This window comes from Cyclopterus lumpus, chromosome 6 (genome assembly GCF_009769545.1).
Source record: "Cyclopterus lumpus isolate fCycLum1 chromosome 6, fCycLum1.pri, whole genome shotgun sequence".
NCBI classification, from domain to species: Eukaryota; Metazoa; Chordata; class Actinopteri; order Perciformes; family Cyclopteridae; genus Cyclopterus; species Cyclopterus lumpus.
The window spans coordinates 15,376,120-15,392,715 of record NC_046971.1 but is presented as its reverse complement, the minus strand read 5'-3'; the positions used below and the strand labels follow the sequence as shown (position 1 = coordinate 15,392,715).

General features: G+C 40.0%; 2 protein-coding genes across 3 annotated transcripts; one reads left to right on the top strand and one right to left on the bottom strand.

Moving 5' to 3' along the window:
• Nucleotides 1-20: 20 nt before the first annotated feature.
• Nucleotides 21-2,436, top strand: si:ch211-219a15.3 (uncharacterized protein LOC563077 homolog). The gene is made up of 2 exons (XM_034535743.1): nucleotides 21-51; nucleotides 1,364-2,436. Exons 1-2 carry the CDS (start codon nucleotides 21-23, stop codon nucleotides 2,434-2,436), a joined length of 1,104 nt encoding a protein of 367 aa, XP_034391634.1.
• A 1,627-nt stretch (nucleotides 2,437-4,063) lies between these two features.
• On the bottom strand, nucleotides 4,064-15,204 carry nr1h4 (nuclear receptor subfamily 1, group H, member 4). 2 transcript variants are annotated; one of them, XM_034535489.1, is made up of 9 exons: nucleotides 15,108-15,204; nucleotides 11,930-12,307; nucleotides 8,868-9,008; nucleotides 7,623-7,765; nucleotides 7,403-7,501; nucleotides 7,009-7,108; nucleotides 6,734-6,880; nucleotides 4,414-4,527; nucleotides 4,064-4,302 (listed from the first exon to the last, which is right to left on the bottom strand). In XM_034535489.1, the coding sequence occupies exons 1-9, from the start codon at nucleotides 15,202-15,204 to the stop codon at nucleotides 4,064-4,066; spliced, it is 1,458 nt and encodes a 485-aa protein (XP_034391380.1). The 2 variants fall into 2 exon arrangements, with proteins under 2 accessions (XP_034391380.1, XP_034391381.1); XM_034535490.1 differs by lacking the exon at nucleotides 15,108-15,204 and adding an exon at nucleotides 13,454-13,478.
• Between the last annotated feature and the right edge of the window lie 1,392 nt (nucleotides 15,205-16,596).

The following is a 16,596-nucleotide window of genomic DNA, read 5'->3' as shown; positions in this document are numbered from 1 at the left end:
TCGAAGAAATGAAATCCGGGATGCAATTCCTGCTCCACCATAGCCCAACAGGTGGGTTTGATATTTCTGTTAGTTACTTTTTGGATTATGAAGTCTGTAGAAACACAAGGGGAAAAATAAATGTATGTATGATCTGTTTTTTATTTGTCTTGACAAGGGTATAGTCAATTATATTAGTCTCCGGTACTGATTCTCTGCTCTAGTTCATTGTATTCAAGCTTATTTTATTGCTCCACAGATGTGGATTCAACTCCATGAGAATACATTATGATACACTGTAGATTGTTTAAAAATGTTAAAATCCTATTTTTAGAATTTGATTGCCAGCTGAAGGTGACAGTCTCTGACTATAGAGCTATTCTTTTGCCAACTCACTCATTTCCTGACACTGACAGTGGCTTTTTTTCCACCACCGTTTAGGACTAAATATCTATCATTAGTGTTTTGTAAAATATGTACAGTATATTGTAGGCAACATGGGAAACAGCCAGGTGTACAATATGACCCTTTAATTACTACTCATGTCTGTCAATTTACAGGTGCCTGGTTTTTGCTCATTTTGTTGTGATCATGGAAATTTCCCAGACTAATCTGAGTTTATGGGATTACAGATTGCATGCAGGAGTTAACAATATTCTAGTAATATAATAGTAATTCTGTTTAAGACAGATGATACCTTTCTATCCGAATATGGCATGCTCATCAATGTATGTAAAAGTAGCTGAAACAATGCTGAATTTAAGGAATGTAAACAAACAAAGTCCCCAAAATCTTTTTAAAAACTACAATTTGTATATACATTTTCACATAATAGTAATAATTCTGCCCTGCCCTGCCCCGACCTTAACAATCCTCCAAAGTTTCCCATTGTTCAACACACAGAGGAACAGATGAACCAGCAGCTAATGTAGTCCTTTCTCTCAGTGCACAGAGAGAACAGACAATATCAGCCACATTACAGAGGCTGCTCTGCTCCCACAGGGTCTGATTTGAGTGATCTATCTCGACAGGGCTTAACAAGACTTTCTTATCAACTTGGAGTATTTTATACAGATGTATTAGGAGTATTTTATACAGATGTATTAGGAGTGATGCTTAGTTTGAGACACAAGTCTCAAATATAAAAGAAATGTACTCTACACTAATTAAAAAGTATACTTGTCCAGTGATATCTTTTTAAATTACCATATATCCTCTCATATTTATCTTGTGAGCCCTGGGTAAAGAATGTACTTTAATTGTGTACAGCAAAAACATAAAAAACATCTGAAATATTTAACTCTAATACTTCGAGGGACTTATGTTTGTCATTTGTAAATGTAATTTCTTTGATTTTCTTTCTTTCTTCTTTTTTTTTTTTTAGCTCAGTGGAGCACACCGTGCTACCTGGTGTGTGTATTTATTATAGTCGCCTGCTCTGGACCAGCTTCACCTCTTCATGCCCCTCCAGTGACAACAGGTCTCCGCTCTGCTTTCTCTGCCACACGCACCGACAGTGTCGTGGGAGGCAAGCAGAAGGCCGTGACCTTCAACAGGCTCATGGTCAACATTGGTGGGGATTTCAATCCAGACACCGGCCACTTCCGCTGCCGCGTTCCAGGGGCTTACTACTTCTCTTTCTCCGTGGGTAAGTTTCCAAAGAAAATGCTTTCTGTGATACTTGCGAAGAATGGAGAGGAGGTGCAGGCTATAGCATATGACGACTACCGCAAGAAAGGGAGGAAAGTTCAAAGCCAAAGCATAATGATCAGTTTGAAGGAAATGGACACAGTGTGGCTGCTTTTACAGCAGAGTCCTCAATATGCTTTGTACAGCAATGCCGGCCCTTACATCACCTTCTCTGGATACCTTGTCTTTCCGGACATTTCCCCAACCGGCTACGTCAGCAACCACCTGTCCCCATCGGGAGTGTCCTACCCAAACTGTCCCCCTCAGTCTGTCCCCTTGGCCAGAGGTCAGACTTCAGAGCAGCCACAGTCTGCGTTCTCTATGGCACGGACATCCACACTCATGGGTCAGAGCAACAAGCAGCCAGACAAGCCACCTTTGACCTTTGATGTGGAATACGTCAACATCGGGGGCCATTTCAACAAAACCTCAGGTGTGTTCACCTGCCATTTTCCAGGCGCCTACTTCTTCGCCTTCACTGTGGGGAAACATCCTCGTAAGGCGGTTTCTGTGAAGCTGATGACCGGGAAGGGCGAGGTGCAGGCGATGGTGTTTGATGAGGACACATCGAAGAGAAGGGAAATGCAAAGTCAGAGCTTGCTGCTGTCTCTCCGCCGGGGTGACAGTGTGTGGCTGTACAGTCAGCAGGATGAGCGCTATGCTGTCTACAGCAACCAGGGGAGGTACACTACCTTTTCTGGCTTCCTGGTTTATCTTGAAGCAGAAACACTAACACCTCCCACCACTCAGGACAGAACTCCCCTCTAAATGTCTTAACCCTGCATAACACAATCTGATATTTTTGTAGAAAATCTGTAGATTATGTCTATGTTGATGGTGCAGACAAAAATATACTATGGTCACTATAGTGTAACTACATTTAATGTTTTGTTTCTTTGCTTTTTCGTTCATTTTATTCTCAGTAAATAGTTTAACTAGGTATAACGTGTATTGCCAGATTACTCCACCAGATGGTGCTATGATACAGTTATGGACACAAACCAGCATGAGCACCATGACTCTTTTTTAACCTTTAAGTTCAATTAGCTGTAAGAAATCACACAGATAAAAATCTGTGTTTGTACAAAAACTTGTTTGGGGTCATTGGGGTTGCAATTGGGGGTTGGTTCATAAATATATTTACCTTTAAGATTATTATTTTTTTTATGTTTTAAAAAGCATGTTTTTATATGTAAATATATTGCATGGCAAGGAATATATTGTAAATGATGTATAGTTTATCGAAATCTACTTCCTGTAAACGTGATTTAGAGAGACATCATGATCATGTGAGTGGTTATAGTCCTGTAATAGAACTTCTATATTGTAGATATATATATATATATATATATATATATATATATATATCTCTTATGATGTTTAATATGCATTTCAGTTAACTAAATAAATTCATACACCTAAAAGGTCTTGTTTCTTCTAAGTCCAATGCTAATAGGACATCTTGTTGACATTCACTGTCAGTTAAATTAATGTTGTCTGAACTCTAAGTTGATCTAACTGATGACGTCTTCATTCCTCGAACACAGTTCTGACACAATGGATCCTCACTCGTACTCCAGGTGGTGGGGTTTTTGCTCCAACTGTAAAAGCTTCTGCTAAATCATCATTGCTCCTACAACTATCACAATTATAACATACACAGCAATAATAGCAGTATAGCATGAACAAAATATAGATAGAAGTCTGTGTTGGATATTCTTTAATTATATAAAAAAATGTCTAAAATATGCAAAAACACAGTTATGGTATTTGTTCTGATACTCCACTGAAAATAAATGTTAGTGTTAAAAAAAAGTTAAATGTGGGCATAAACAACGCATAAGAAGTCATTCTCTTCAGGTCATATAGTGAAAGACAACATTTCATCAAGGAAACCATTAGACATTCTTATTCTAATATTTATTTAATTGTTTTTTTAAATTTATTGTGATAAAGTTTCAGAAAGATATTATTTTCAGATGTACCATATGTTATGTCTGTATGTGAACTCCTAAATAGTAATATAACAGGCATACAAATTATCTGAAGAATGTTCCAACGTAAACTTTGTTTATTGAGGCAGACTTATTTTAACTTTACATTTCTTATGAGCACCATCTTTGCTGTCCATACATTTCAGTGTTTGTACTGAAAACCCTGACATAACATCTCAACAGTGGGACAATGATGAGCTGGTTGCATCACACAGTAAATAGACATGAAGATGTTGGGACAAGCAATACGCCAAACAATTCACTGAATCATAACAAATGCCATCAACAGGTGGCGCAGGGATTCAATTCCAGCTCCTCACGTCATTTGCACCATGACTTTGAAGTTGAAATGTTCATGTTTTCATCCCGATGCTACTGCTTCCTCCGCCTTTCCTGGTGTGTCACTGCACGTCCCATATTTCACAGAGCAGCGGCGTAAATTTATGGTCGTTCATTTTCCAGGAAGTGAGCATCTCTGCATGGTAGTGGCTGAGTGTTCTCAGCTCCGTCAGACGGCCCAGGAGACGAGCAAAGTATTGCTGCTCCTGTGGGTGCTGCAGGACACACAGCTTCCTCAGCACGTTCAGCATGGTCTCCTGAAGCCTCTCGACAGCCTGATGATCCTTGACGTAAGGCCGATCTGGAGAGGATGACACTTTAGCATTTTAGAATACAAAAAAATAGAAATACCTTACATAGTGTTATTACAAAAATATTTCTGGATCATTGAAAGCCATTGATGCTGGCTCACCTGGCATCAAGATGGTTATGGCAGTGAGTATAGCCTGTTCCTCCTGCACCATGTGGAGTTCACCGATGCTTTTGTAGAAGTTGAACATGGGTGTCATGAATTCATCCGGTATACCTGCAGAAAGAAATGTCTGGTGAATGGACACAATCAAGCTACCTTTCAAAATGCTATGATGAGTTAGTCAAACACAGACTTTGGATCAGCACAATGAGCTGTAATTACTTCAGTACATAAACAGTACTACATTAACAATTGTTTAGTCTGGCTCAAAGATAAGTGGTTACAACATAAGAAAGCGAGAGTAAAGTTGTAAAATTCAGGGGCAACTTTTGTTGTTATTCACCATGAACTTTCTATATACATTTCTCAAATTGTACGTTTCATAATATGAAGTGATCCATATCTGTATGCATGTGATGTTAGTCGGTATATTGCTATGCGATGAACTAATGTGGTGAATGATGGCGCAAATGTTGTGTCAAGGGCAGAGCAGGACAGAGACCAGTCAACGCAATCAAATCAATGCTAAGAACACGTGTAGTTTTATCTGATAAAATATATGTGCCATAAATTACAGAAGAAAAAGCAAGAGAAAGAGTAGAAGGAGTTGTCTTAAATAACAGTGCCCTTTGAGCCAGGACATTCTGTAGTATTATACTATTATTTGACCTCAAGGAAAATAAACAAGCTTGGATAAAAGGAAAGTCATTTTCCAAGTAAAATAAGTATTCTGTTATGAGTCTTGAAGACAGAACACAGTTCTGGTACACAAATCATTCAAACAGAAAGAAGAGAGGAGGAGGAAGACATGTAAGAGGATAAAGAACAGAGTGTTTATGAATATACTGTACTGTATTTTTAAACCTGAGTGCTATGCCAATTTATACGACTTACTAAGATAAAAAGAAAAAAAGGAGTGAATTTTTTAGAAATAAAAGTAATTTCAATTGTAAAATCCTAACTGTAAAATGAGGGGTTGGATCAGTGTTGTAATGTACATTATTCCACAAGACTACTTTGATTGCATCGGGTCCTAACTCAGCTTTGATTATATAATTCCTGGTCATACACTATAATTCCTGGTCATACACTTGAACAAATTAAAATACAGTAGCTATAATACATTAGAAGTGGAATCCGCCTCATTCATCTCTAAAGTGGGACAAATCACCTGTTAGAGTGGCCTCAATGTACCCAAGTTGAATCCTTACTGCAGCAGCCGGGGCAATTTGCTGCTTGTCTTCCCCCCTCTGTCTCTCCTCATGTCATGTAAATTCATAGGTGCAAAATGGCCAAGAAAATGGCCAAAATATAGACCTATATCATATATAAAATATAAACTACTCCGCTTTCTTCTTTACGTAATGATTCAATAATAAATACAGATGATTAATACAAACTGCTCTGTAGATCATTTTAAATGTTTGCTCTTGCAAACAATTCTTACTTCCGATGCTCTTTATTCTGGCAGAGGGTGTCTGTCTGTTCAGGCACATCATCAAGTATTCAGAAATGCTGGTGGGGCTCACAGAGAGAGAAGTGGACAATGGCACTCTTGATGTTTTGATAAGGAACAATGGTCTCTTCAGACAGCTTTGCTCCCTTATTCCCCCAGACTGGCCTTCAGTGTGAATGTCTCTTATCCCCACCATTCACACCAGAGCTGCACTGAGGGACCCAGTGACTCTCTCACACACACATACACACACGCACACATACACACACACGCACACACACACACACACACACACACACACACACACACACACTGCTGCCATCACTCTCTGTCTAACTGTCCAACCTGGTTGACATAATGACACCTTGCATACATAAACCCACCAAGCTGGTAAACTATTTTATATGGGAGTCATGTGTAAACAGAGGCTGCAAAAACAGACATATATGTGTGTGTTTTAATAAAAGTAACCCAGTGCCACTGAGGAGCTGGGTTCCCTCGCCCTCACAGTGAAACTGTACCCACTGAGGGTGTGTGTGCATGTGTAACCTACACCCAGCCAGAGATCAACAGGTCATCACACATGTCCTAGCCACAGCAGAGAGATCAGGCAGATCAATTATTAAAGGTTGATCTGACGAGATCTGGCTTCTTGGCTGCAGGTGGAACTACTAATGTCATGATGCTGCATGTGCAGAGCGAAGCACTACAAAGTCTTGAAGGTTATAAATTAGGAGCGAAGATATTATGGTTTCAAACTTTGAAATTACTAAGATTATTCTGAAAAGTGTAGAAAGCCTTTCTTTTGAAACCTCAAGGATGCTAGGGGCACTATTTGAATTTTGACCACTTCAGTTGACTCACCACTCTTGCGTATCCTCTCTTCCAAAACTACTGTGTGTCCGTTGGGCATCTTTCTGCTGAAAACCTGAGCTGAGCGTAGAAACATGGCCTCTACAGTCGAACCCTTCAGCAGAGCGATCTGATCCTCACGATCCAGAGAGAGAAAGCCTGCCAAGGGCAACAACACACTCATTACATCCAGCAAAGACTCATGTTATCAGCGTGGTATGTTATCATCCATAGTATGTGTTAAGCAAGTCTATATTCGATAATACCTGCAAATTAGGGAACAATACCTGGAATATTCTTTGTAAATTCCACCAAAACTTGAACTTGACTTGTTGCCATTTCTGTCAATAGGAGAAAGTTTTCCTCTGCGCTGTACTGTTCTTGCAGCTGGAGAGACAAAACAAGAGTAAACAGCACTGAACAATATCAGATCAACAGAGAGAAGACACACCAAGCTGCATAAACCCACCAGCAGTAAACTACATGTTTAAGGTATAGCAGCATCAGAGTAGCATGTGAACTTCAAATTGTCCAAGTGTGGCTTCTTTCTGTACTGGCTTTGTGTATTTGAGCTGCACTCTCTGATACCACCTCCAGGAACTCATCCATCATATCTTTAAATGTCCATGGTTAAAAAGTCATTAAAGAAATGTAAGGTTGAAAGTGATATTGAGGATATACCAGTTTTTTGGCCACGTCTTGAGGAATTTGATGTCTGTTGTAAGCATCTACGATGGCTTTCATGAGAGCCCGCTGCTCTTTGGTCATTTCGACTTTTTCCTAAAGAGAAAACCGAACACATCATTAACTGGTGAGTGAAATTTGATTTTTCAGTTCATGTGACAGACTCACAGAATCTTTAAGAAAAACATGTCCACGACACGGCTGAGGTTGTGATTACCCTTGACAGTTTGGTGGTTGAGGAGACCTGCTTGTGGTCTGTGTTGTCTGCCCCCTCCGTTTCGTCTCCGGTCGACTGTCTCGGGGAGGCCTTGGTGTTCTTCCGAAGTCTTTTAGACTTACACTGGATCTCTGTCAGCAGGCCTGCCAGCGGTGATGAAGGCTTCACTATGTGTGTTAAATACCTCACAGCTCTTTATTCAACAGCATTGGTAAATGTTCATTTTCATCTATCCTGAGGCCACTGTGGCATTAGTACCAATACTACATAATGAAGCGAGAAGCTTAACTTTAATTTTAACATCATATTTTATATCCAATGTTACGAAATCCATACATGTCAGTGAGTCATAAGTCACTGCTACATTGACGTTGTTGCATGTTTCTATTCCTTTTATTTATGTATTGTCTTGTTTCATTCAATTCTACTGGTCTAACTTCTGTTTTATAATCTAATAATTAATGTGTTGATTTTTTTTTTTTCCAGAAACTAATTTCTCTCAAGACATAAAGGGAAAGTGAGTGAGTACAAAATCAGTTTTTCCAGTAAATTAATATCTGTCTTTTCCAGCTTTAACCAATAAAAGTCTAATTTGTCGAGCTCTTATTGCTTCAACAGGTAGAGTCATGAATGCCTGCCACCCTGAAATATTCATCACAACTTGCCTGCACTATTTATGAGCAGCCATCCTCCGGCTGTTTTTTCGACCGACAGCTCATAATAGACCCAATAATTAATCATCAAGACTCTCAAAGTACATGTTTACATAAGTTCCGTCTTCACGTTAAAGTATGTTCAGCTTGTGTAAATATATAAGACTAAATTCCCAAATAGAAAGACGTTTTCCATTGCAAATTGCTTTTAAAGACAACAGCCACTTTGTAGGTGTTATTTTGCTAAATCGATCTTAAGGTGTCTGTTTAACTGCTTCTATTCCTGTAACAGTAACACAGGCTGGACTTGTCTATTGTGTGATATGTTACACCCAATCCTCCAGTTAAATTCAACAGGCTAGGTCAGAATGGGAAATGAGGGCTCACCACAGCAGCCTTTGGCAGCCTGTCTTGACTCGACTAAATAGACAGTACACTGTGTGCATGTGGACGGTGCAAATCAGTCTGAATTGATGGTTGATAGTAAACAGAAATGTGTCTACAATTCTTAAATGTCCCATCCCATTAATAGTTTTTGCATCCTGTCAGCGTCAAGAGGAACCAGAGTCCCTCAACGACCAGTGATACTTACATTCAGCCAGCATGCCCATCTCCTTGCACTTTCTTAGCCGGCACTCCTGGCATTTCCTGCGCATGTACATGTCCATTTCACAGTTTCCGCCACTCTTGCATTTGTACACAGCGTTCTTGGTTATGCTTCTTCTGAAGAAACCTGATTGACAAAACAAGTTATTATTGTGATCCAGGTACAGAAGATGCCGATACAAAGCCAAGCTATTTTGTACATTATGGACTTACAGTATTTTCTGTTGGGCCACACTAAAGTACATTCATTTTAGTACTCTTTAAGTTAATTCCCAATGTACTTAATTACTTCCATGTCAGACTAATTCATACCTCTGCTCCAATGCATATTATATTTCAGATTATACTTTTATTTCATGTTTCTCAATACATTTAATGCCAGTTTTAGTTGCTAGCTATTTGCATTTATTTTATAGACATGATGCAATTCAAATTACCTACATCTCAACCAACAGCAACAGTAAATTACTTCTTAAAAATGTTATCAGGAATAATGATCAAACAATTCTAAATATATATTGTAATACAACTCTTTGAAAAGCCTATTCGAGTGCTCGTGATGTTGATATAGCAGCAGTGTGTAGGATTTAGGGGTATTTATTGGCAGGAATTGAATATAATTTTCATAATTATGTTTTCATTAGTGTATTATCACCTGTACCTAAGAATATGGTGTTTCTGTTAGCTTCAAATAAGCCCTTCATAGCTACATAGTGAGTAAGTCCTCTTCACAGAGTCAACCATGTTGCATCGCCAAGTTTCTACAGTAGCCCAGAACGGACAAACGATGGCTCTCGATCTTGTTTGGATTAAACAACTCTAAAATATCATTTGAGTCATTGTTCATATGAAAATATTGACTTAACTATAGCTGCTTTCAGAACATTTAGTAAATAACTTGTGAACTGTTTTGAAACCAGGATTTTTAGGATTTTCTTTTCATAAGATAAGATAAGATAAGATAAGATAATCCTTTATTAGTCCCTCAGTGGGGAAATTACAGGATTACAGCAGCATTGCTCACAGTAATAAGTAAAAAAACAAGTAGTATAATAACAGAATTAAGATAAAAGAGTAACATCATTAACATCATTGTGGTTTATCTATTTTTAAATCATACTTAAATAATTTGATCTCCTTCCATCTTTGCCCTGTATGTATTTCATGTAGATTTCAGTTTATTTAACCAGGAAGGATTATAGAAAATGTGATATAAATGAAATGTGTAGGTTACACACTGTTCTATTAATGTCACAAAGAGAATCCTGTGAAGCCGGCTGGCAATGTTCCATGCAGGCACACACACACACGCACACACACACACACACGCACACACACACACGCACACACACACACACACACACACACACACACACACACACACACACACACACACACACACACACACACACTCACACACACAGAATAACTTTGGAACAGTTATTATAAATTCTGACATGGAACATTAAGCTGAATGACATGCAATAGCTTAACTGAGCTCAGGTTGCTCCTGCATTGTACAACAGAAAGCTGAGAGGGAACCCAATCTGGCAGCAGTACCGGGTAGACCTGAGCCTATTCTCTGAGCTGCTGCACTCCTGGCATTGTCCAACCTCATAGTGTGGAATTACACTCATATCCATTCACCTAGTGGTTTGGCTGGAATCACAGCAAATTCACGGGGAAACAAGGGGAGGAGCAGCTAAAGGTCCACGACTCCAAATGTCACCAAGTGGATGTTTTTGACATGGAGAAGGGTTGTATAGTTACTGTAATATTTCCTCATATATTCTTTGCTCATATCTACCTGCTAATGTCATTCGACCTTTACAGCTCATCCAGAATGCAGCAGCTCGACTGGTCTTCAACTTCCCGAAATGTACCCACACTACTCCGCTCCTCCGTGACCTTCACTGGTTACCGGTGGCCGCCCGCATCCGCTTCAAAACATTGGTACTTGCGTACCGGGCTGCGAACAGATCGGGTCCGGTCTACATCCAGGACATGGTCCAACCGTACACCCCAGCTCGTTCACTTCGCTCGGCTTCTGCCAATCGGCTTGTAGCTCCGTCACTTCGAGCTAAACACTCAACAAAATCACAACTGTTTGCTGTGCTGGCTCCTCATTGGTGGAACGAGCTCCCCATTGACATCAGGACAGCAGAAAGTCTCTACACCTTCTGTCGCAAACTAAAAACACATCTCTTTCGACTAAACCTTGAATAGGGAAGGTAGCGCCGTAGTAGCACTTTAGTAGCACTTAAATGTCTCTTACTGATGGCACTTTGTAGTTTAACTTTATTGAAGAAATTGTACTTTCTCGATTCTTGTTGTTCTGAGTTGTACTCATGGTTGAATGCACTTATTGTAAGTCGCTTTGGATAAAAGCGTCAGCTAAATGAAATGTAATGTAATATCAAATAAGCCTTGATCTTTTCTTCAGCACAAGAGATCAGAGCTGACCTTGATTTACTATAAGATTGCATGGATTCACTGCCTTTCCTGTGCATGTAATCAAATATGTAATGAACAACATTATGCACAGTGTGCAGCAGTTGTAGTAATAGTTGTAAAGTGTGATTCAACTGCCCTTAATCTCATTGTATCAACAGCACACAAACAGTCAATAAGATGCAGCACTAAAGCGTATTACTGACAATCTGTCGGTTAGGCCTAATAAACACAAACCATATTACCAAGGCTCCATTAATTACAAATTGTCCTCATGTATCAATAACTCTTAACCAGCGACTGTTTGGTCTGTAGATATGATCATCCCTGCAATGGGAGGCTGTGGCCTCTAAAGGAAACAGCAAAAGAAAATAAGATAATGTTGCTATATGAGACAAATGTGAACAAACGCAGCCTTGGCGTGTGCCCTTAAATGTACATCAAACAGTTCAAAACCAGCCACTCCGACTTTGCATTTTGCAAGCAAATGCAGGGGAAACTGCTTGAGCAGAAGGGATTTATAAAATGACTGTTTGTTTGTCAATAACTAAAGTCCAGCGAACTTGTGTCACTACAGCACAGCACAGCTTGCCTCACCTTTACATCCCTCACAGGTGAGAGCGTTATAGTGGTATCCAGAGGCCTTGTCTCCACACACCACACACAGTTCCTCCCCTTTGACCCTTCCAGCCTGCGACATGTGCCGGGTCCTCTTGCACACAGCGGGCATCACAGTGGACACCTCCTCCATCTCAGCGTCATAGCCGACCTCCAGGGGTTCTTTCCTCAGTTCATATATCCCTGTGTGTGAGAACCATTCGTCTCCATGGTACTGAGGGTAGTAGTTCTGACTGGAGTAGTATGGTGTGGAAGACATGTTAGGCTCCATGGACTGATACTGCATGCTGGGATAGCCGGTGAAGGGTAAGATGTCGGGATCCTGCAGGAGAGGACTGACCTGATCCGCCAGGATATCTAAGAGATGTAGGAGAGGGATTAAAAAAGTGTTTAGAAAACGCATGTACAAAATCTTTAACCCAAGGTCCATTTACTTATATTTTTCTCAGATTCTAGCTGCGCCTCGTTTTTAGTAAATGGAGATAGCTCCGTTGTCATAAATAGCTTTTGAAAATCTTGCAAATGGACCTTGACTTAAGATAGAAACTACCTACCTAGTCAAGAATACCATTTAACACTAAGTGAAATTGATGTGAGTAAGTCAAATATTCACTATCTTTTCGCAGTTTTGTGGTCTTCAAAATATCCGGTACTAACTGCTAAATACTCCACTATTACCAGCTCGTTTCTAACTTTGTCTGCCGTTTGGTGCAGGGCAGGTACTTTACAGTGGGTTATCAAAGCTTTTATGCTGAAAACCGCTGCCGGTTGCATCTGGGACAGATCTAAATAAGAGTGATAAGAGTGACCAGAAAATCAAAACAATGAGCTGAAAGATGCTAAAAAACTTCATAGAACTGTGGGGTGCAGAGCCTGGTGATAATGGTATGTGGGATCATCACTACCAAAGACCCCTTCCACATTACAAGTAGTGACTCGCCCATTGTTCGGATAATTTGGTCCCTTGAATAACAATGATGAAGCTCAAGTGTCAGACACAGTCAAATAGCTACAAATTAAATCAATTTTGAGTAAAGTCAAGTTACTTTTATTTTTACACCCAGAGGTCATGTAGTTTTCTCAGGGGCTTTACAGTCTGCAATATGATACCCTTCATAATAAAAACCTATATCATAAACTCCACGAGACAGTTTTATTGTAATTGCTTACCTGCAGAAGCTTGTTAGAATAGGCACTGGCTCAGCGGTAGTCGGTAAGCCTTACAACAGATATTATAAACCCATAAATGATTAACAACTCGCTTTCACAAAGCACACTGTGTCTTTTAGAATGACATGTAACCTCCACTTCAAACCAGTTGGCACTTTTTAAACCGATATAAGGATAGTTAGCATGCTGTATTATGACTACTGATTTGGAGAACAAGTGTTGCGTTATGCACAACAAAATATTCTTTTTTAAAGCAGGAGTTTTATAATCGGTCATTAAAGAAAACTGACACACCAACACTAATGCAACGGCTGTAAAGTATGTAATGCTGACCTCTTGAAGACTTGGTCTGGACCATGGCAATCTCCGTGCTACCAAACACACAAACTATTCAGAGACTGTACTCTCTTATTCCAACAGTCCAGCTGTGTTTCGTAGTTCGGTCCTTCCTTCGCATCTAACTAACATCATCCATTTATTTCTTTTATTGGGAAACCTTCCTTTAAAGATGTGAGAACAGCAGCTCAAGTACCGAACTCCTTGGCGTTTGCTTGAGAAATCCCAAGGGGAGCAAAGGTTGCCACCGGCTATTCATTAACCACACGGTTACATTTCTTTTCATCTACAAGTAGCTGGCTAATGTGTGAAGTAATTTCCAAGTCTGGATAATGGTACCAGATGACCGCCACTGTATGGTGAGATGGATGTGAGCTGGTTCATGCAACTATAAGAAGACATGTGCATCCATACATTTTTTGCATATGTTGGGTAATTATTTTCTGCATGCATGGATGTATTTTTCTTTCAAATCTAAGATATCATTGCTTACAGTTGATATGCTCCGTTGGTTTTTGACATGTGATTTCATTTTTATATTTTTAGAGTTTCAGAAAAACTGTTTTATATAAAAGTGTGACAATATTTTTTTCAGTTGTCTCATTTGTAGTACAACCATTTAAAGTGACAGCAGATGGACATTTCAATAATTTCTTTGCTTTCTTTTTCACTTTTATTCTTGCTTGCTAATTAGTTTTCACTCACTCTCAAGTGCAGCACGTGGTGTTATGGTGGTACAACTCACTGAGACAGGTTAGAGGTGTGTCTTTTGCAGTCAGCCTATAATAGCAGGGAGTTGATTGGTTGTTGTGACAATAAATTTACAGAGCAGCCTCACACCACACTATTTATAATCTACAACACGTGTTACTGTGTGTGTGTATGTTACTGTGTTAGTTTTCTTCTTCCTTTCCCTTTTGTGATCACATATATACAGTTTGGGTATATTGTTCTTTTGTGTATCTTATTACTGTAATTAGCCAATTCACAGTTGATGTGTGACATGTCATCATAGCTCACCTATGTATGTGTGGAGTGCTCACATCTTTGTCTTTACCTGAGGAAGATCATTTGTGGTGGAACTGGTGTCATGTCCATGTAGAATAAATTAATCGGGAACAAGACAGCTTTGTGCCAATATATTTTTGTTGGCCCCAGACTCTTCATCTAGAAGCAGCAGGTCACAATTTCAATTTGTTCACTACCTTGGTTTACAAGCAAATACCTGCAAGAATAAACTAAACTAAGATAGAGAACATGTTCAACATTGTACCTGCCACAAAACAACTAAATTAGTTTAGGGGGAAATGCCATGAACACATCACTCTATATCAACACGTTGGGCTCTTTGGGTTGAAAGTCTTGTGTTGTGTTGTTTGGCCCATCCACCTCACCAGCAGCCCACCATAAGTAGTCTTTCTCACACACACAGTCACACAGATGCATCGTATTTGCGTGCTCATCGGTATTGTTTTTGCGCTGCTTGCTAAAAGGACGTAGCTGTGTGTTTCTGTGACACCAGGCTGAAACATCAGCATGTTGTCACTGTGAGAATGTTAGCATACTAATGTTAGCACTTAGCTCAAAGCACCACTATGTGGCTGTACACTCCAGTCTTTCTGTGAGCTGGTGTCCTGCCAAGTTGACTTACCAAACAGGTGGGAGCTTTCTGAGATGGAGAATTCATCGCCGGGTGGAATTGGTAGTGCTCCCACCACATTGATGTCAGGGCCCACCCACTCGTTCATTCAGGAGGGTCGTTGGGCACCAACTCAGAAAACCAGGTTGGACTGGGTAGTGGTCGTAGTAAAGCTCTCTTTACTCCTGTAACAATCATAACAATCGTTTGATTTGTGATCCATGGAGAAGATCTCCTCAAGACCTTTATAGGTTTGCAGAATCCTCTGAAACCTGCACAACCATATAATCAAACATCAGCATGGGGGTCTCTACATCAAGTCTCCTGACAGGTCTTCTCTCCCACTCAGGGATGAGATGTACAGTAGAGCTCTGCCTGCATGGAGGTGGGGGATGTAGGTCAGGTCACAACAATGCCGCCTGTAGAGTGAGTCATGGAAAGTCTTTTCTTTCTATATTTTGTCAGAGCAGTTATTATATTTTCTCTCACATCAGATAATCAAGTAGACATTCGGATGTGTCACACGATTTATGTTGTCTTTCTTAATGTTACCTCACTAAACATAATGTGTGCAAGCCTTCAGTCTTAGATAGAGGCTCATTTAATAAAATGGTAAAATAGCCCAAAGGTTTCTCGTGAATATCATACATCATTTTAAACTTGTGGGTGGCCTTTCTTTCTGGTGTCAAGACCACACTTGGTCACATGTGAAACATTACTTTCATCTGCCACATTTTGTTTTTAATTAACACAGTGTAATTTCCCCAGAGATCCAAGAACAACCCACAAGGAGACAGAATCCCCCAGTCCTCTTTGAAAACCCACACATCATCCAAACATACCTCACACACAATGGCACGCAGTGGACTAATAAGGAGTCCGCTGCTCACCAATAAACATGAAATATGTTCAGACTCAATATCAAAGTTCTTACCTTATCCCGGTCAGTTGATGTGGAATTCCTGCCCGCTTGCTTTCCTGTTTTGCAGACTTTTTTCGGACATCCACTCTGTGAGCTACAGCTCAATCAATATTTGCTAATGAACATATAGCTGCTTGTGTCTGGACAGTGAGAGCATGTTTGACCAGTTGGGGTCAGGGAGAAATGGATAGTGGTTATTAATTAAACTGTCCATTCTTGTCCATGTCATTCCCCCTCCCAACACACTACCCCTCCCCCTCAACAACCCCCCGCCAATCACACACACACCAAAAAAAATCCAACTCTCACCAAGACAAGACACTTCCTCATGAATTCTCCAGCAAATCTGAAATCCCCCGACCCCCCAACACACACACACACACACACACATACACAAACATCACACATGGAGCATACATCCAGTTATTAACTAACAACTGGTGTTAGTGCAGGCGGGCCAACGTTGCTATCAGTAAAAAGCAAAAAGTGTATATTGTTTATCTTTGATTACAAACAGAACATCATGGTGTCTTCTTCTTTTCACTGCAACTGTTTGACACTGTAAATCATCCATCACTG